The 18,376-nt window shown below is 38.3% G+C and overlaps 1 protein-coding gene across 1 annotated transcript in view; it reads left to right on the top strand.

Moving 5' to 3' along the window:
- ZW10 (zw10 kinetochore protein) overlaps positions 1 to 18,376 on the top strand; it is a 44,290-nt gene that overhangs the window by 15,099 nt on the left and 10,815 nt on the right. Inside the window, exons 8-10 of the mRNA XM_003794756.3 lie at positions 11,315 to 11,478; positions 12,631 to 12,813; positions 16,835 to 17,073. Coding sequence (XP_003794804.1) covers positions 11,315 to 11,478; positions 12,631 to 12,813; positions 16,835 to 17,073 — 586 coding nt within the window. The remainder of the gene's footprint in view (positions 1 to 11,314; positions 11,479 to 12,630; positions 12,814 to 16,834; positions 17,074 to 18,376) is intronic.

Genomic DNA, 18,376 nt, shown 5'->3' with positions numbered 1-18,376 from the left:
ACAGAGAGGGTGGCACCTGTGGCTCAAAGGAGTAGGGCGCCAGCCCCATATGCTGGAGGTGGCGGGTTCAAACCCAACCCCAGCCAAAATAAAAAAAAAAATGAGAACAGAGAAGAAAAATTCTTAAGGCTTACATAAACCTCAGAAATCCAAAGTAGTTTTTCTTATTCTTAGATCCTTCCCTTAGGGAAAAATATAATTTTATTTTTATTAGGTATAAATAAAGTTGTAGGGCTGGGCACGGTGGCTCAGGCCTGTAATCCTAGCACTCTGGGAGGCTGAGGTGGGAGGATCTTTTGAGGTCAGGAGTTTGTGACCAGTCTGAGCACGTCTGAGACCCTGTCTCTGAAAAAAATAGAAAACAATTAGCTGTATATGGTGGTACATGTAGACCCAGCTACTACAAATCCTCCTGAGTTGGAGGATTGCTTACGTTCAGGTATTCAAAGTTGCAGTGAGCTGTGATGTGGCTACTGCACTTTAACCTGGGCAATAGAGTGAAATACTGTCTCAATAAATAAGTAGGCTTGGCGCCTTTAGCTCAGCGGCTAGGGTGCCAGCCACATACACCAGAGCTAGTGGGTTCAAATCCAGCCCAGGCCTGCCAAACAACAATAGCAACAATAACAACAAATAGCCAGACAATAGCAACAACAACAAAAAATAGTCCCACCTACTTGGGAGGCGGAGGCAAGAGAATTGCTTAAGCCCAAGAGTTTGAGGTTGCTATGAGCTGTGATGCCACAACACTGTACCCAGGGCAACAGCTTGAGACTCTGTCTCAGAAAAAAAAAGAATAAATAAAGGTGTAAACAAAGCATCCAAAGACTAGAAGGAATGGAGAGATGAGTTAGTCCAAATATCTCTGATATTTAAATCTCCTCTCTACATTGTAATGGAAGTCTTAGCCATAGCAATCAGGTAAGAAAAGGCAATCAAGGGTATCCACATAGGGTCAGAGGAGATCAAACTTTCACTCTTCGCAGATGGTATGATTGTATATCTGGAAAACCCCAGAGATTCAACTACAAAACTCTTAGAAGCGACCAAGGAATACAGCAACATCTCAGGTTACAAAGTCATTACTCACAAATCTGTAGCCTTTATATATACCAATAATAGTCAAGCTGAACAAACATTCAAGGACTCTATTCCTTTTACAGTAGTGCCAAAGAAGATGAAATATTTGGGAGTTTACCCAACAAAGGACGTGAAAGATCTCTATAAAGAGAACTGTGAAACTCTAAGAAAAGAAATAGGTGAAGATGTTAATAAATGGAAAAACACACTATGCTCATGGCTGGGAAGAAGCAACATTGTTAAAATGTCCATACTACCCAAAGCAATATACAGTTTTAATGCAATCCCTATTAAAGCACCATTGTCATACTTTAAAGACCTGGAAAAAATAATACTGTTTTATATGGAATGAGAAAAATCCTTGAATAGCGAAGACATTACTCAGAAATAAAAACAAATCAGGAGGAATCACGCTACCAGACCTCAGATTATACTATAAATTGATAGTGATCAAAACAGCATGGTACTGGCACAAAAACATTGAGGTAGATGTATGGAACAGAATAGAGAATCAAGAGATGAACCCAGCTCCTTACCATTATTTGATCTTCGAGAAGGCAATTAAAAACATTGAGTGGGGAAAAGATTCCCTATTTAACAAATGGTGTTGGGTGAACTGGCTGGTGACCTGTAGAAGACTGAAACTGGACCCACATCTTTCATCATTAACTAAGGTAGACTCTCACTAGATTAAAGATTTAAACTTAAGACATGAAACTATAAAAATACTAAGAGAAAGTACAGGGAAAACATTTGAAGAAACTGGCCTGGGAGAATATTTTATAAGGAGGACTCCTGGGCAATTGAAGCAATACCAAAAGTACATTACTGGGATCTGATCAAACTGAAAAGCTTCTGCACAGCTAAGAACACAGTAAGTAAAGCAAGCAGACAGCCCTCAGAATGGGAGAAGATATTTGCAGGTTATGTTTCCAACAAAGGTTTAATAACCGGAATCCACAGAGAATTCAAACGTATTAGCAAGAAAAGAACAAGTGATCCCATCTCAGGGTGGGCAGGGGACTTGAAGAGAAACTTCTCTGAAGAAGACAGGCGCACAGGCTACAGACACATGAAAAAATGCTCATCATCCTTAATCATCAGAGAACTGCAAATCAAAACTACTTTGAGATATCATCTAAGTCCAGTAAGATTAGCCCACATCACAAAATCCCAAAATCATAGATGTTGGTGTGGATGTGGAGAAAAGGGAACACTTCTGCACTGCTGGTGGGAATGCAAACTAATACGTTCCTTTTGGAAAGATGCTTGGAGATCACTTAGGGATCTAAAAATAGACCTGCCATTTGATCCTTCAGTTCCTCTATTAGGTATATATCCAGAGGACTAAAAATCACTTTATAACAAAGATATTTGTGCCAGAGTGTTTATTGCAGCCCAATTCATAATTACTAAGTCATGGAAGAAGTCCAAGTGCCCATTGACCCATGAATGGATCAATAAATTGTGGTATATGTACACCATGGAATATTATGCAGCCTTAAGAAAAGATGGAGACTGGGTGGTGCCTGTGGCTCAAAGGAGTAGGGCACCAGGTCCATATGCTGGAAGTAGCGGGTTCAAACCCAGCCCCTGCCAAAAACTGCAAAAAAAAAAAAAAGAAGGAGACTTTACCTCTTTCATGTTTACACGGATGGAGCTGGAACATATTCTTAGCAAAAGTATCTCAAGAATGGAAAAAAAAGTATCCAATGTACTCAGCCCTACTATGAAACTAATTTATACGCACCCAGACTTCCATATGAAAGCTATAACCCAACTATAGCCCAAGATAAAGGGGAAAGAGGAGAGGGAGGAGAGAGAATGGGTGGAGGGAGGGTAATTGGTAGGACCACACCTATGGTGCATTTTACGAGGGTACATGTTAAATCTACTAAGAATATAAATATCTTAACACAATAACTAAGAAAATACAGTGAAGGCTATGATAACCAGTTTGATGAAAGTATTTCAAATTGTATATAAAACCAGCATATTGTACCCCATAATTGCATTAATGTACAGAGCTATGATTTAATAAAAAAGGAAAAATCTCCTTTCTCACATTCCATTAATTGGTCATATAGCTAGCCTGAACAGTGTTAGAGAGAGGATGCTTACTTTCTCTTGAGGTATTTCATCCTGCCTCTGCGCAACTCTAAGTATTAGGAATTGTTTGGTTTGGTTTTTTAAAACTCATTTACTATGTATACTAAATGTTATTATCAAAATGCTCGTTTTATAAATTGAATCTTTTTTTTTTTCTGAGATAGAGTCTCGCTTTGTCAGCCTTGGTAGAGTGCTGTGGTATCACAGCTCGCAACAACCTCAAACTCTTCAGCTCAAGTGATCCTTTCACCTCAGCCTCCTGAGTAGCTGGGACTATAGGCACGTGCTGCTATGCCTCGCTAATTGGTTTAAAAATTTTTTTGTAAAGATAAAGTGTTGCCCAGGTTGGTCTCAAACTCCTGGCCTCAGAAGATCCTCCTATCTTTGCTTCCCAAAGTGCTGGATGTTAGACCTGAGCCACCATGCCTGGCCCGAGTGACATAATTTTGCATTCCCGTTGTCTTCATTGCTTTTCTGGTTTTGGCAGGTCTGTTTTTTTCCTGAAGCTCCCCTTATCTTGCAGATGGCCTTCTTTCTGTAGCCTTACATGGAATTTTTTTCTGTGCTCTTGCATCTTGCTGTGTCTTCTTATGAGGACACCAGTCATATTGGATCAGGACCCTACCCTTACGACCTCATTTGACTTTAATTACCTCCTTAACGGACCTAGAGGTATATATACCTCAGAGATACTGGAGTTTCACTTCCAAACCATTGCAATAAAGTGAATATGGCAATAAAATGAGTCATACAAATGTTTTGATTCCCAGTGCATATTAAAGTTAGTTTACACTATACTGTGGTCTATTAAGTGTGCAATATCATTTTCTAAAAAAAAAAAAAAAGTAATATCTTAATTAAAAATACTCTATTGCTGGCTTGGTGTTTGTAGCACAGTGGTTACCGCTCCAGCCACATACACCGAGACTGGCGGGTTTGCTGGTGGGTTCTGTGGTGGGTTCGAACCTGCCAGCTGAACATCAATGACAACTGCAACAAAAAAATGGCCAGGCGTTGTGGTGGGCGCCTGTAGTCCCAGTTACTCAGGAGGCTGAGGCAAGAGAATCGCTTAAGCCCGTGAGTTGGAGGTTCCTGTGAGCTGCGATGCCATGGCACTCTACTGAGAGTGACATAGTGAGAATCTGTCTCAAAAAAAACCAAAAAACAAAAACAAAACATACTTTATTGCTAAAAAATGCTAATAGTCATTTTTAAAAATTGCAGTTTGGTAAATCATAAATTTTTGCTGATAGGGGGTTCTACTTGATATTGATGGTTGCAAACTGATGAGAGTGCTGGTTGCTGAAGGTGCTGGTAGCTGTGGCAGTTTCTTAAAATAAGACAACAATGAAGTTTGCCTCATTAATTGAATTCTTTTCATGAAAGATTTCTCAGTAGCATGCAGTGTTGTTTGATAGCATTTTTACCCACAGTAGAACTTTCTTCAAAATTGGAGTCATTTCTCTCATCCTCTTGCTGCTTCACCAACCAAGTTTATAAAATATTCTAAATCCTTCATTGTCATTCCAATAGTGTTCATAGCATCTTCACCAGCAGTAGTTTCTTTCTCAAGAAACCATTTTCTTTGCTCATTCATAAGAAGCAACTGTTCTTCTGTTCAAGTTTTGTCAAGAGATTACAGCAATTTATTCACATCTTCAGCCTTTTATATTCAATTCTGATTCTCTTGCCGTTTCCCTCACATCTGCAGTTACTTCCTCTGCTGAAGTCTTACACCCCTTAAAATCATCCATGAGGGATAGAACCAACTTCTTCCAAACTGTTAATGTTGCTATTTTTTACCTCCTCCCATGAACACAAATGTTTTTTAATGGCATCTAGAATGGTGAATCTTTCCCAGAAGGTTTTCAGTTTACTTTGCCTGGAGCAATCAGAGGAATCACTATGTATGACAGTTACAGCCTTATCAAATGTGTTTCTTAAGCAGTAAGACTTGAAAGTTAACATCGCTTTTTAATTTATAGACTGCAGAATGAGTGTTGTGTAGCAGGTGTGAAAACATCTCTTTGCACATCTCTATCAGAGCTCTTGGGTGACCAGGTGCATTGTCTATGAGTGGTAATATTTTGAAAGGAATCTTCTTTTCTGAGCAATAGGTCTCAGCAGTGGGCTTAAAATATCTAGCACACCATGCTGTTACAGATGTGCTGTCATCCAGGTTTTGTTGTTCTATTTCTAGAGCACAGGCAGAGTGGATTTAGCATAGTTCTTAGCCCTAGGATTTGTAGAATGCTCACTGAGGATTGGTTTCCACTTAAAAGTCACCAGCTGCACTACCCCTTCTAACAAGAGAGTCAACTTTTATTTTTTTATTTTTATTTATTTTTTGAGACAGAGTCTTACGATGCTGCCCTGGGTTGAGTGTCTTGGCCTCACAGCTCACAGCAACTTCAAACTCTTGGGCTTAAGCGATTCCCTTGCCTCAGCCTCCCAAGTAGCTGGAACTACAGGTGCCCGGCACAATGCCTGGCTATTTTTTTGGTTGCACTTCTTTAGCTGGCCAGGGCAGGGTTCGAACCTGCCACCCTTGGTATATGTGGCTGGTGCGGTAACCACTGTGCTACTGGCGCCGGGCCTAGAGTCAACTTTTATGTTGAAGCTTTGAAGTTAGGCATTGACTTTTTTCTCTCTAGCTATGAAAGTCTTAGATGGCATCTCCTAATAGAAGGGTGTAGTATCTCCACCGAAAAATCGTCGTTTTGTAAAACGACCTGATCAATTATCTTAGGTAGATCTTCTGGGTAACTTGCTACAGCTTTTACTTGAGCACTTGCTGCTTCCCCTTCCACTTTTAGGTTATGGAAACAGCTTCCTCAATCTCCGGAACCAGCTTCCGCTAGCTTCAAATTTTCCTTCTGCACCTTCTTTACCTCTCTGAGCCTTCATAGAGTTGGAGAGAGCTAGCATTAGGCTTTGACTTTTTTCTTTTTAGCCCCTTATAAGCCACGGCAGTTATGGCTGGTTTGATCTTCTATTAAGACCACCAGAACTTCTCCATATCATAAATTAGGTGGTCATTTCTGGTCATTCATATATTCACTAGAGTAACACTTTAATTCCCTTCAAGAACTTTTCTCTTGTTTTTGTAACTTGAGTCTTTGATATAAGAGGCCTACTTTTGCCCAGTTTCAGCCTTTGATATGTCTTCATCACTAAGCTTTATGATTTCTACCTTTTAATATAAAGTGAGAGATGTTTGACTCTTTCACTTGAAGCCATTGTAGGGTTATTAGTTGGCCTAATTCAATATTATTACGTCTCAGGGAATAGGGGGCCCTTAGGAGATGGGAGCAGGAATGAGGGGAAGAAGTAAGGGGAAACAGGAGAGGATTTGGGGAATGGCTGGTTAGTGAACCAATGAGAAGACACACAACATTTATTGATGAAGTTTGCTGTCTTATATGGGCATGGTTTGTGGCACATCAGAATAATTGCAATGGTAACATTAAAGATCACTGATCACAGATCACCTTAACAGATGTAATAATGAAAATGGTTGAAATATTGTCAGAATTACCAAAGGTGACAGAGACATGAAGTAAACTCATGCCGTTGGAAAAATAATAGCAGACTGGCTTAATGCAGGGTTGCTGCAAATGTTCAATAATTAAAAAAAAAAAAGTAGTATCTGCAAAGCCCAGAAAAGTGAAATGCAATAAAATGAAGTATGCCTGTATATCCTAATATGGGTCACGTTGGCAGTTAGGGCTGCAACTGAGAATTTTGAGGGGCAGTGCCTGTGGCTCAGTGAGTAGGGTGCTGGCCCCATATACTGAGGGTGGCAGGTTCAAACCTGGCCCTGGCCAAACTGTGATGAAAAAATAGCTGGGACTAGGTCCCAGCTACTCGGGAGGTTGAGGTAAGAGAATCACCTAAGCCCAAGAGCTGGAGGTTGCTGTGAGCCGTGACGCCACGGCACCCTACCCAGGGTGACAAAGTAAGACTCTTGTCTAAAAAAAAAAAAAAAAAAAAAAAGAATTTTGAGGGGAACCACAATTCAGTCCAAAGCAATTATTGTATATGTATTTGGCAAATTCATATGCACACACTTATACCTTCATGTGCAATATGATATCAGTAAGAAAACATAAAGTGCCTTGCCATTTTTATCTTTGATTATTGGAATATTTGGCAAGCCTTTATTTCAAGAAAATCTTAACAGTAACAGTGTAGTAAATCTTTCTAAAACTCAGACTCAACTAATGAGCATTGGCAAAGAACACAAGTTCGTATTTATTATCTTCTGTTTCTCTCAATGAGTGTATTAGCTAGTGATAATTTGATTTGTTTGCATGTATATAAACTGAATGACTTTTCTTTTTTTCAGAGTGAGACAGACATAGTCTCACTCTGTTGCCCTGAGTAGAGTGTCATGGCATCATAGCTTACAGCAACCTCAAACTCTTGGGCTCAAGAGATCCTTTTCCCTCACCCTCCCGAGTAGTTGGGACTACAGGCATCAGCCACAACGCCTGGCTAATTTTTCTCTTTTTTTTTAGTAGAGATGGGGTCTCATTCTTGCTCAAGCTTGTCTTGACCTCCTGAGCTCAAGCGGTCCACCCAGGTCAGCCTCCCAAAGTGCTAGAGTTACAGGTGTGAGCCACCGCACCCTGCCTAAACTGAATGATTTTAATAGCTGTATTCTTTAAACTTTTGGAGTCTGTTTTAGGACAAAACAAATATATATCATATAGTGGCATGAAGTAGTCAGGGAATCAATGGTCTTTTGTTTTAAAATTCCAATAAATACAGATTTTTAAGCCTACGATAGCACTAAAACACTATACATTATAATAAAAATAATTTTTTAAAATATTGCTCTGATATTCTTTTTTGACAGATGTAAATGATTAAAAGTATCTATGCTGTGAAATTGATTTTCAGCTGTGAATTGACAGTATTTCTTTGTAAATTTGGAAGTCATTTTAGACTAAAATATACTCAAAGTATTATCTAAAGCTGAAGAAAAGTATTTGCAATTTTAAAAAACTAAATCAGTTGATATTTAATATTACTAGATGTTATATTTTATGGACAATATTCTGTGGTGATTTCATTGAAGCTCTTTCACATTTAAAAAAAAGTCTTTTCCTCATAATTCTTAATTAATAATTTTTATAACTGAAATGATAATCTTTTGCTATCTCCATCTAAAAAGGATTTTCTTTGTTGTGCAAGAATCCACGTCATTTTATAGCTGGTGAACAGAAGCTCAGATCCTGTTAAAATCATATTTTTTTTCAACATTTAATTGTGATTTCAGATAACTAATTTTGTCACTTCTTTTTTGGCTAGAAACTTAATCAGATTTCTGATGAATTTACTGAAAATGTCTCTTACTGTCTAGTTTTTATATATCTGTCTATTTTTGAGACAGAGTCTCACTTCAAACTCCTGCTCAAGTGATCCTCCTGCCTCAGCCTCCTAAGTGGCTGAGACTATAGGTGCACAGTACCTGCCTGGCTAATTTTTCCTGTTTGTAGCAGAGATAAGTATCTCACTTTTGCTCAGGCTGGTCTTGAACTCCTGATTTCAAGAAATCCTTGCTTTGGCCTCCCAGAGTGCTAGGATTACAGGCATGAGCCACTGTGTCCAGCTTTACTTTTATCTTAAAAAAAATTTTTTTTAAGCTGGCCATGGTGATTCATTTCTGTAATCTCAGTGCTTAGAGTGGCTAAGGAGGGATGATCACATGAGGCAAGGAGTTTGAGGCCAGCCTGGGCAACATAGCAGGACCCCAATCTCTACAGAATAGTGGGAAAAACTACCTGGGTGTGGTGGCTTATAGCTGTAGTCCCAACTATATAAGGCAGTAGAGCCCAGGAGTTTAAGGTGGCAGTGAGCTGTGATGATGCCACCGGAGCTCTAACTTGGGTGACAGAATGAGACCCCATCTCTAAAAAAATAAACAGCTTTTTTATTTTGCTCTGTTGTAGCAAATTATAGCTACCAATCATTGTGAAAATTGTGACATATTTTCTCACAGTCTTTTTTCCTTTGCTCTTTCAGTGGTACCACTAGTTTCTGCATCTTACTTGATTCTACAACAATAGAACGCCTTGTGTGTTTTTTTTTTTTTTTTTTTTTAATGAGACAGAATCTCACTTTATCGCCCTTAGTAGAGTGCTATGACGTCACAGCTCACAGCAACCTCCAACTCCTGGGCTTAAGCGATTCTCTTGCCTCAGCCCTCTAGTAGTGGGGACTACAGGCACCTGCCAGAAAGCCCGGCTATTTTTTTGTTGCAATTTTGCTGGGGCTGGGTTTGAACCTGCCATCCTCAGTACATGGGGCTATTGCCCTATTCAGCCACAGGCTCTGCCCGAATGCCTTGTGTTTTTAAATTAAAACACATTATTTTCTTAAACTAGGAAACAATTACAATTAAAATAAGTATTTCAATTTAACCACTTATTATAATTTATATAAGTATTACCATAACTTGTGCTGTATTCATAAAATACTAAAATAAACACATTATAATGTTACATTAGGGCATATAGGAAAAAAAAAACATTGAAATCAAACTCCTTACACTGACTAGATTGGCAGTGTGTTATGTGAAAGATCAGAAATGTCATTTGTGCCTGACGTGAACCAACACAACATTAATAATGACTATAGTGACATGTAGTCCTAGCAAAACATTGAATTGTGATTCACAGAAAGGCATTTTACGTTGTTTCTTTAAAAAAATTTTTCTTATTCGGAACCTACCGAGAGGTCTCATGTCGCCTCACCCATTCCTCTTCAGTGTTAACATCTTGCCTAACTACAGTGCAGTATTGAAACCAGGAAATCCACATGGGTACACTTCATAGAGTTGATTTAGATTTTACCAGTTTTACATGCATTCATGTGTGTATATGTGCAGTTCTTTGCAATTTTGTAGATTTTTTGCAATACGCGTAGATTCATGTAACCACCACTGTTATCAAGGTATAGAACTATTCCATCACCACAGGCTTCCTTGTGCTGCCCCTTTATAATCACACACTGCTGCTTTATTTTATAACTTAATTACAATTTAAAAATATTTAGTTTCTTAGTCACACTAGTCACATGTTAATGGTCTGTAAAATGTGGCTAGTGGTTAACATATTGGACAATGAAGGCCTAGACTGTAGACGTTGTTGGGATCTCAGGGTTATGAGAATGGTTACTTTCTTCTAAGGCTCTTAACTCCCTAAAGTCTTGGGCAGCGCCTGTGGCTCAGTGAGTAGGGCGCTGGCTCCATATACTGAGGGTGGTTGGTTCAAACCCTGCCTCTGCCAAACTGCAACAAAAAAATAGCCGGGCATTGTGGCAGGTATCTATAGTCCCCGCTACTAGGGAGGCTGAGGCAGGAGAGTCACCTAGGCCCAGGAGCTGAAGGTTGCTGTGAGCTGTGACGCTACAGCACTCTACTGAGGGTGACAAAGTGAGACTCTGTCTCTAAAAAAAAAAAAAACAAAACTCCCTAAGGTCTTTCTTGGTGAATAGAATTAGGTTCAGAATAGCTGGTTTCTTCTATGATTCCTTTTCCTTCTACATTCTTTATTATTTAATTGATTTATAGGATATTCTAAACATATCCTTAAAAATATGTTGGAAAAAAGCCACCATAAGATACATTATAGAGGAGGTGTTGAAATACTCTGTTTGGCAGACCATAGATTATATTTTAAAGTAAGGTACTTGTTGGTATTTTACTTTGGATAAACACTTAGATCCTATGCAGAGATGAAGAAATGTGTTTTATTCATTTTAAAGACGGGGGATTTTAAACTAGTTTCAAATTGGAATTCAGGACTTCTGAGTACTTGTCATAATCAGATCAGTTGCTTAATACGAGATGGTTATAATGTAGATGGCTTAATGTCTTATTGTTACAGAGTACAGGCAGTAAGATAGTGCAGATGATTCATTTGAGCAGTGAAAATAAAATAATAATAATTGTGTGACATGCTTTGTCCCACGCAATCAGTTGAGATGCTGTAGAATTATCTGTGCTGTTTCCTTCCCCATCATCTTAAAATTAAAGAATTCTAGAAAACTAGGGAACTTAAGAATATATTAGGATTGCGAATGGTTTCTTGTTTAAAACCTTTTCTTTTGAATTCAGATTTACCACTTGACACTGAACTGGAAAAGGAAAATACATCTACAGTTATATTGGCTGAGATGCTTGGTGATGTGATCTGGGAGGACTTGTCTGAGTGCCTCATCAAAAACTGTTTGGTTTATTCTATTCCAACAAATAGCAGCAAGTTACAGCAATATGAAGAGGTAAAGAGTGGAGATGTCAGGGCGGTGCCTGTGGCTCAGTGGGTAGGGCGCTGGCCCCATATACCAAGGGTGGCGGATTCAAACTTGGCCCTGGCCAAACTGCAACAAAAAATAGCCGGGTGTTGTGGCAGGCGCCTGTAGTCCCAGCTGCTCGGGAGTCTGAGGCAAGAGAATCACCTATGCCTAGGAGTTGAGGGTTGCTGTGAGCTGTGAGCTGTGATGCCCGCCATAGCACTCTACCAAGGGTGGTAGGGTGAGACTCTGTCTCTAAAAAAAAAAAAAAAAAGAGTGGAGATATCACATAGGGTTTTAACACTATTCCTATTGTTGTATTTTGTTTTACCGTAGAGATCTTTTGTTTTTTAGTTACACCTTTAGGAAAATTATTAAAAGAGTAGAGGCAAATTCTCTATGACTTCAGTTTTGCACTCACTGCCTACCTCTTTCTTTGGGGAAATTTCTTTTTTTTTCTTTTTTAAAAATTTTCTTAAGTATATTTTCTTTATTCTTGTATACTTGGATCAACTATAGTAGCTATCATTTGAAATTTTACTTTTTTGCTTTTTAGTGTTTCTTTGAATGCTAAAATAAATATCTTTATTTTAAAGGTCTTTGCACCTTAGTAGAGTCAGAAATTTCTGTTGAAGGTATTCTTTCAAATGAATTTGAGGCTAAAAACATGTGTTATATTTTTATAACTAGTAACTGATGATTTGTTCTAAACTTCAAATAATCCGTTTGGGCTCAGTGGTGGCTCATGCCTGTTATGCTAGCACTCTGGGAGGCCAAGGTGGTGGATCAGCTGAGCTCTGGAGTTCAAGACCAGCCTGAGCAAGAACAAGATACTCCCACACCTCTGTCTCTACTAAAAATAGAAAATAATCAGCCAGGTGTCATGGCGGTGCCTATAGTTCCAGTTACTCAGGAGGCTGAGGCAAAAGGATCTCTTGGGCCCAAGAGTTTGAGGTTGCTGTGAGCTGTGATGCCATGGCACTCTACTCAGGGTGACAGGGTTGAGACTTTGTCTGAAAAACAAAAATAAAACAAAAACCGATTTGGTCCTCCTTCTTTTTCAGACATTGGATTTAAAATTTTAATTTTGAAATGGAACATATTATATATATAATTCTTTATTTTTATTGTGTTTCTCAGATCATAGAATCCACTGAAGAATTTGAAAATGCCTTAAAGGAGATGCGGTTTTTAAAAGGAGATACTACAGATTTGCTGAAATACGCCCGTAATATCAATTCTCATTTTGCTAACAAGAAGTGCCAGGATGTGATTGTAGCAGCCAGAAACCTAATGACCTCTGAAATTCACAACACTGTAAAGGTACAAGGGTTTACATTGTATTTAGGAAGCTGCTCATTTTTGAGATGTCTGTGGTAAAGTGGAAGAGAGCCTGGCAGTTGGTTGTTCAGCTCGCTGAGTTATTAATCTCTTGAACATTAGTTTTGTGTTCTTTAAAAAGTGGTCCTATTTTCTACATCTTTCATTTATAAATTGAAAAAGTCTACCTAAGTAAAATAGATTACTATTGTTGAAATGAGGCAATAGATTATTCTCATCTTTATTATTTGAGGCTTTTGTTTGTACATAATTCTATGATAGGTAAACTTGAACTTCATTATGTCTAGAGAATATATCCTGTTGTAAAAATGTTCACTTCATCTATTAGGCTGTTAGAAGGACTTGTTTTGAAGCTAATAGTAAAACCAGTAAACGAAAAGGGTATAAATAATTATCTGTAAAGCAAAAGGACTAATATGCATTGAGGATAATTTGTCCTTTTGACTTTGGATAATTCTGTCCATTTTAAAATTTTGTTCATAGTTTCATATTTCAGTTTTCATACATAAAGTAATTAATGCACCTTGTATTTAATAAATGCAAGGTATTACTTAGAATAAAGCAAAACATAGACTAAAGCAATCTCTTGATCAAAGGTTCCTCAGCCATTTTTCTGCTCTCACTGAGGGGACTAGGCTCTTCCTCTTAATTTCTTCTTCTGCCGTATCCCATTTTCCTTGGGGTATCCCATTATTGTGTCCACTTTAACAGAATACTTAACGATTTGAAGTACACAGATTTTAACATATGTTGAGGTAATTTTAGATTGTTGAGGGAGATGATGTCTAATTGTGCCAGGAACTGTGCTATGGTTTCTTTTTTTTTTTTTTGAGACAGAGCCTCAAGCTGTCCCCCTGGGTAGAATGCCGTGGCGTCAGAGCTCACAGCAACCTCCAACTCCTGGGCTCAAGCGAGTCTCCTGCCTCAGCTTCCCAAGTAGCTGGGACCACAGGTGCCCACTACAACACCCGGCTATTTTTTGCTTGCAGCCATCATTGTTGTTTGGCGGGTCCAGGCTGGATTCAAACCCGCCACCTTAGGTGTATGTGGCTGTGCTTAGCCGCTTGAGCCACAGATGCCGAGCCTATGGTTTCTTTTAACATAAATACCACTTGATAATGTCACTCTTCTACATAAAATCCAGTGGTTTCAGGTCTCAATTAAAGAAAGATCCAATAGTATCACAGTGGCCTACAAGGCCTTATCTAATCTTCTTCCCATTACTCTCTGACTCTGTCTCCTATTGAATTCTTCTTTCACTGTTCAGCCACCCTCGACATAACTCAGTGTTATGCTTTGAATATGCCAGGCCTACTGGTCACAGGCCTTCCTTGCTTTATTTTTCTTTATGTAACTTATCATCAACCAAAATTTTGTATTAATTATTTATTATTTCTCCTCTGTAGAAAGTAAGCTCCATGGAAGTTTTTTTTTTTTTTTTTTTTTTGGGTGGGGGGACTGTTACTTGTTACTACCATGTAGTCAATGCTTAGGTACTTACTGAGTACCTTTTGTAAATGAGTTAATATAAGGGGGCTGTCCAGAAGGTATCCAGCCACATAATAATAAAAATGAGGTGGCTCCCATAGCTCAGTGGGTAGGGCACTGGCCACATACACCGCAGCTGGCGGGTTCGAACCCAGCCTGGGCCAGCTAAAACATGAATGACAATTGCAACAAAAAAAATAGGTGGGAGTTGTAGCGGGCACCTGTAGTCCCAGCTACTTGGGTGACTGAGACAAGAGAATTGCGTAAGCCCAAGAGTTTGAGGTTGCTGTGAGCTGTTATGCCATGGCACTCTACCTAGGGTGACAGATTGAGACTGTCTCAAAAAAAGCAAAAAAAAAGAAAGAAAGGAAGATGAGAGCCCTACATGGCTGTCTACTTTCCAGACAGCCCTTGTAGAGTTCACTTACTTTTGGCACAACTCCTTGATAGAATCAATATTGTTACTGATTCCTGTGTGACTCTGGGCTTAATCTTTTTCACCTTATTTTGAACCTTATTTTCCTCTTGTTTACTATGAGAGAATTGAAGTAGACAAATCTCTGAGCTCCCTGTTCAGGTAGTTCTGACATTCTCTAAAACTGCATTTTTCCTGAGAACCCAAATCCTAATGTGGCTTCCTCTAGGTGAGGGCTTGTGGGCAGTGGTCCTGTTCACATTTCGGGGAGGTAATTCTTCTCTGTGGGGGGCTGTCTGTGGATCGCTTAGCAGCATCTCTAGCCTGTAGCCACTGGATGTCAAGAGCACCTGTCTCAATTTTGATAATCAAAAACAACTTTAAGCATTGCCAAATGTCCCCTGGATGACAAAATTGTAGTTGAGAACCCTGGTCTAGAGTCTAACCTTGTTCTTTCTCTTAGAAATTAGGCCATGGAATTAGATCTTCTAAACTGCCCAACTTTGGAAAGCACACCTTCCCTTTTCTGGAAACCATTTCAGCTTTATCACTTTTCATAGTCTTCATGCCAGTTCTCTTTTTTTCCTCTATGTGTAATCACTGTTTTCCTAGAAATACATAAAGTCATAGTTTATTGTTATTTGTTTTGTTTTTACTTTTTGATTTGAAAGAAAATATATTAGATTTTACATTGTTTCAACTTAGTTTCCTTTTTCTTCCTCATGAAGTCACTTTTTTGAATCATATGTATTCTGGGCCCACTAATTTTCAGGCAAACATTAGCATTTTTTAATCATCTCTTAACTTACGTTTTTTATCAATATTCTTAGCCATAATTTTTGATTATTTGGTCCCTGACATTTGTATTCTCATTTAAATGTCATAACCACTCCGTGAAATAGACATTATTTTGCCACTTTACAGGTCAGGAAACCAAGTCTGCTGACTTAAACGTTAGACTCTGAACCGTTCCCAACAGAAATTTTCTGTAGAGATCTAGGATTTGCAAAGTAGAGCTGCTGAGATTCTGGCAGTGGGAGTCAGGAGCTGACTGCTCCTACCTGCTTAATCTTACCCTTTTTTTTTTTTTTTTTTTTTTACCCTGAGGCATCCTTCAGAAGCAAGATTTGAAAGCCGTTATTAGTGCAATTTATTTTACAATGAGAAAAATGAAATCTAGAAAGGTTAAATGTTAGGGTAAAAAAGAAACCACTGTTTCCATATTTGTGGTCTACTATTCTTTCATTTAGTCCCAGCCAAGCTTGGGAATTTTCATTCTTTATAAATGTTAGGGAGACTTTTTTGGTTTGGGCTTGAAGTTCTTTTTTATAAAGGGAGGGTATGTTGTTCCAAATGAATTATTTCTTAGACTAAGCCAACACATGAGCCTGGTGTAAAATAATTTGTTTAATAATCTTGACAGTAGAGCACAAAAATATACTGTTGTTATAAGCTAGACTGAGAAGGTGACTTTTTTGTTTGTTTGATTTTAAGAGAGTCTTGCTCTACCACCCAAGCCAGGGTGCCGCGTTGTGATCATAGCTGACTGCAGCCTTGAATTGCTGAGCTTTAGTGATCCCACCATAGCCTCCTAATAACTGGGACTACAGGCCGATGCCATCACACCTAGCTTTTTTTCTTCTTTTCTTTTTTTTTAGAGACAGGGTCTTGCTGTGTTACCAGGGTCTGGCTAGACCAGTCTTGAGCTCAAACTCTTGGCCTCAACTGATCCTCTTGCCTCAGCCTCCTGGGTAGCTGAGATTACAAGTGTGAGCCACCTCCCTTAGCTCTGAAACATGATTTTTGAAGGTCTTTTCATTTACTTGAAATCTTAGGCCAGTTATATAGCTTTGCTATTTAAACCAAGATTAAAAGTGTTTTGAAGAATTTCATAGTAAAGGGAATGCTTATTTCTTATGACACGCTTTCATCCAAGACAGAACAATGAGTAAAATACTGTCTTATTTACTTGAATCTTTTAATTATTCTGTAGAGCTTTGTCATCATGGAAACATCTAGCATCTTATTCCTCATTGTATGCTTAAATTTGAATTATTCTGAAAATATTACATTTGCTATGTTTCTGTGTTTGAATCTTAGATTACTTCTGACTCGAGGGTAGGTATACCAGACTTACCCATTCCCGATGAGGATAACAAGCTAAAAGTACAGAAAATATCTAAAACTCAGTACAATGAAGTGGTGAATTTAGAACCTGAAAGTACATTGGACCGACATTCCTTTTCTTTGCCAACATGCCGCATCAGTGAATCTGTGAAGAAATTAATGGAACTTGCCTATCAGACTTTATTAGAGGCAACGACCAGTAGTGATCAATGGTATGAATTTCTAATTGTCTGAAAATGGCAGTGACTCAGTTAAATGCTTATCTGACTAGACATTTATTAAGAAAATTAGCTGGAATTCTTTGGGTTTTCTTACCCTATTATCATAATTTTTTTTTCCCTAGAAAAATGCAGTGTGCCACACAGATTTATATTGATCTCTGTTTAAATTGGTTTCTTTGACATTAAAAATTGTTAATCACTTTTAATAAAATGCTCCTTAAGTTTTGTTTAATTTTTACGTGTTGGAATTGAATGAAATTATATGAGAAAGCACATGCAAAGAACTTAGAATACTACTTGGAAAATGGTTAATATTCAAATGTTTATTATAATTATTTTTTGTGGAGACGGGTCTCAGTGTATTGCTCAGGTATTGAACTCCTGGCTTTAAGCCATCCTCCTCCCTTGGCTTCCTAAAGCACAGGGATTATAGGAATGAACCACCACACTTTGGCCTAGAATGTTCCTTATTATTGGTGGCTGGAGGAATAGTCATAGTCATATCATCATAGTCATATCATCTGCTCCAGCTGGCTTTGCCCCTTTAGCTGTAGCTCTTCTTACCTTTTGAAATCAGGCCCTAATTAATTTCCATTTTAAATGTTTATCTTTAAAGCAATAATAGTTTGTTAGGCAGTCAAAGGTAGGAGGAAAAGAATGGGACTTGCCAAAGGTTTGGCTTCACCCTTTCCAGGTGACTAATCTACATTGCATTCAAGTTACCTCAAACTCCATTCCATATCTTGTACTGAATCTCTTTTTGTTTAATAAGCTCCTTTCCTTCTCTTAGACTGTATTGAGAGGGAAATGGTAGAGTGTGGCCCAAGCTGATTGCAGAGCAGGTTTACAAAAGCCTCTTTCGTTTCAATCGGTGTTCAGTTTTATACTTATCTTCAGAGAAAAAAACAACTTCAGTTAGGGCTTGGCTTAATCAAAGTGCACCTTCAGATGGGCTTCCAGAGTTTCAGTTTTATTTCCGGGCAAACAAACCCCTTTATTTTATTCTGCTCTGCAAAGAACATATTTACCAAGATACTTCTATGGCTTTAATGACTCATATTCACAAGTCCACCCACGGTTAATTATTTTTCTTTACAAGAAAAATAAATCCTTATAAAGGAAGCATATAATCCTTTCACAAAATGAATATAAAAATGACTGTTTCTTAACATGGCATTCTCCTGAAATACACTGGAGCCGAAGTTAGAGATATAGGGCAGTGCTGCTTAAATTTTCAAGAATGCAGAACTCCAAACAATATTCGTATATTGAATATCTAATGGATATTATTTCC

Source organism: Otolemur garnettii, unplaced genomic scaffold (assembly GCF_000181295.1).
Source record: "Otolemur garnettii isolate 467f Iridium unplaced genomic scaffold, OtoGar3 scaffold00086, whole genome shotgun sequence".
Classification (NCBI taxonomy): domain Eukaryota; kingdom Metazoa; phylum Chordata; class Mammalia; order Primates; family Galagidae; genus Otolemur; species Otolemur garnettii.
The sequence above is the reverse complement of the archived record's forward strand: the minus strand, read 5'-3'. Positions and strand labels throughout refer to the sequence as shown.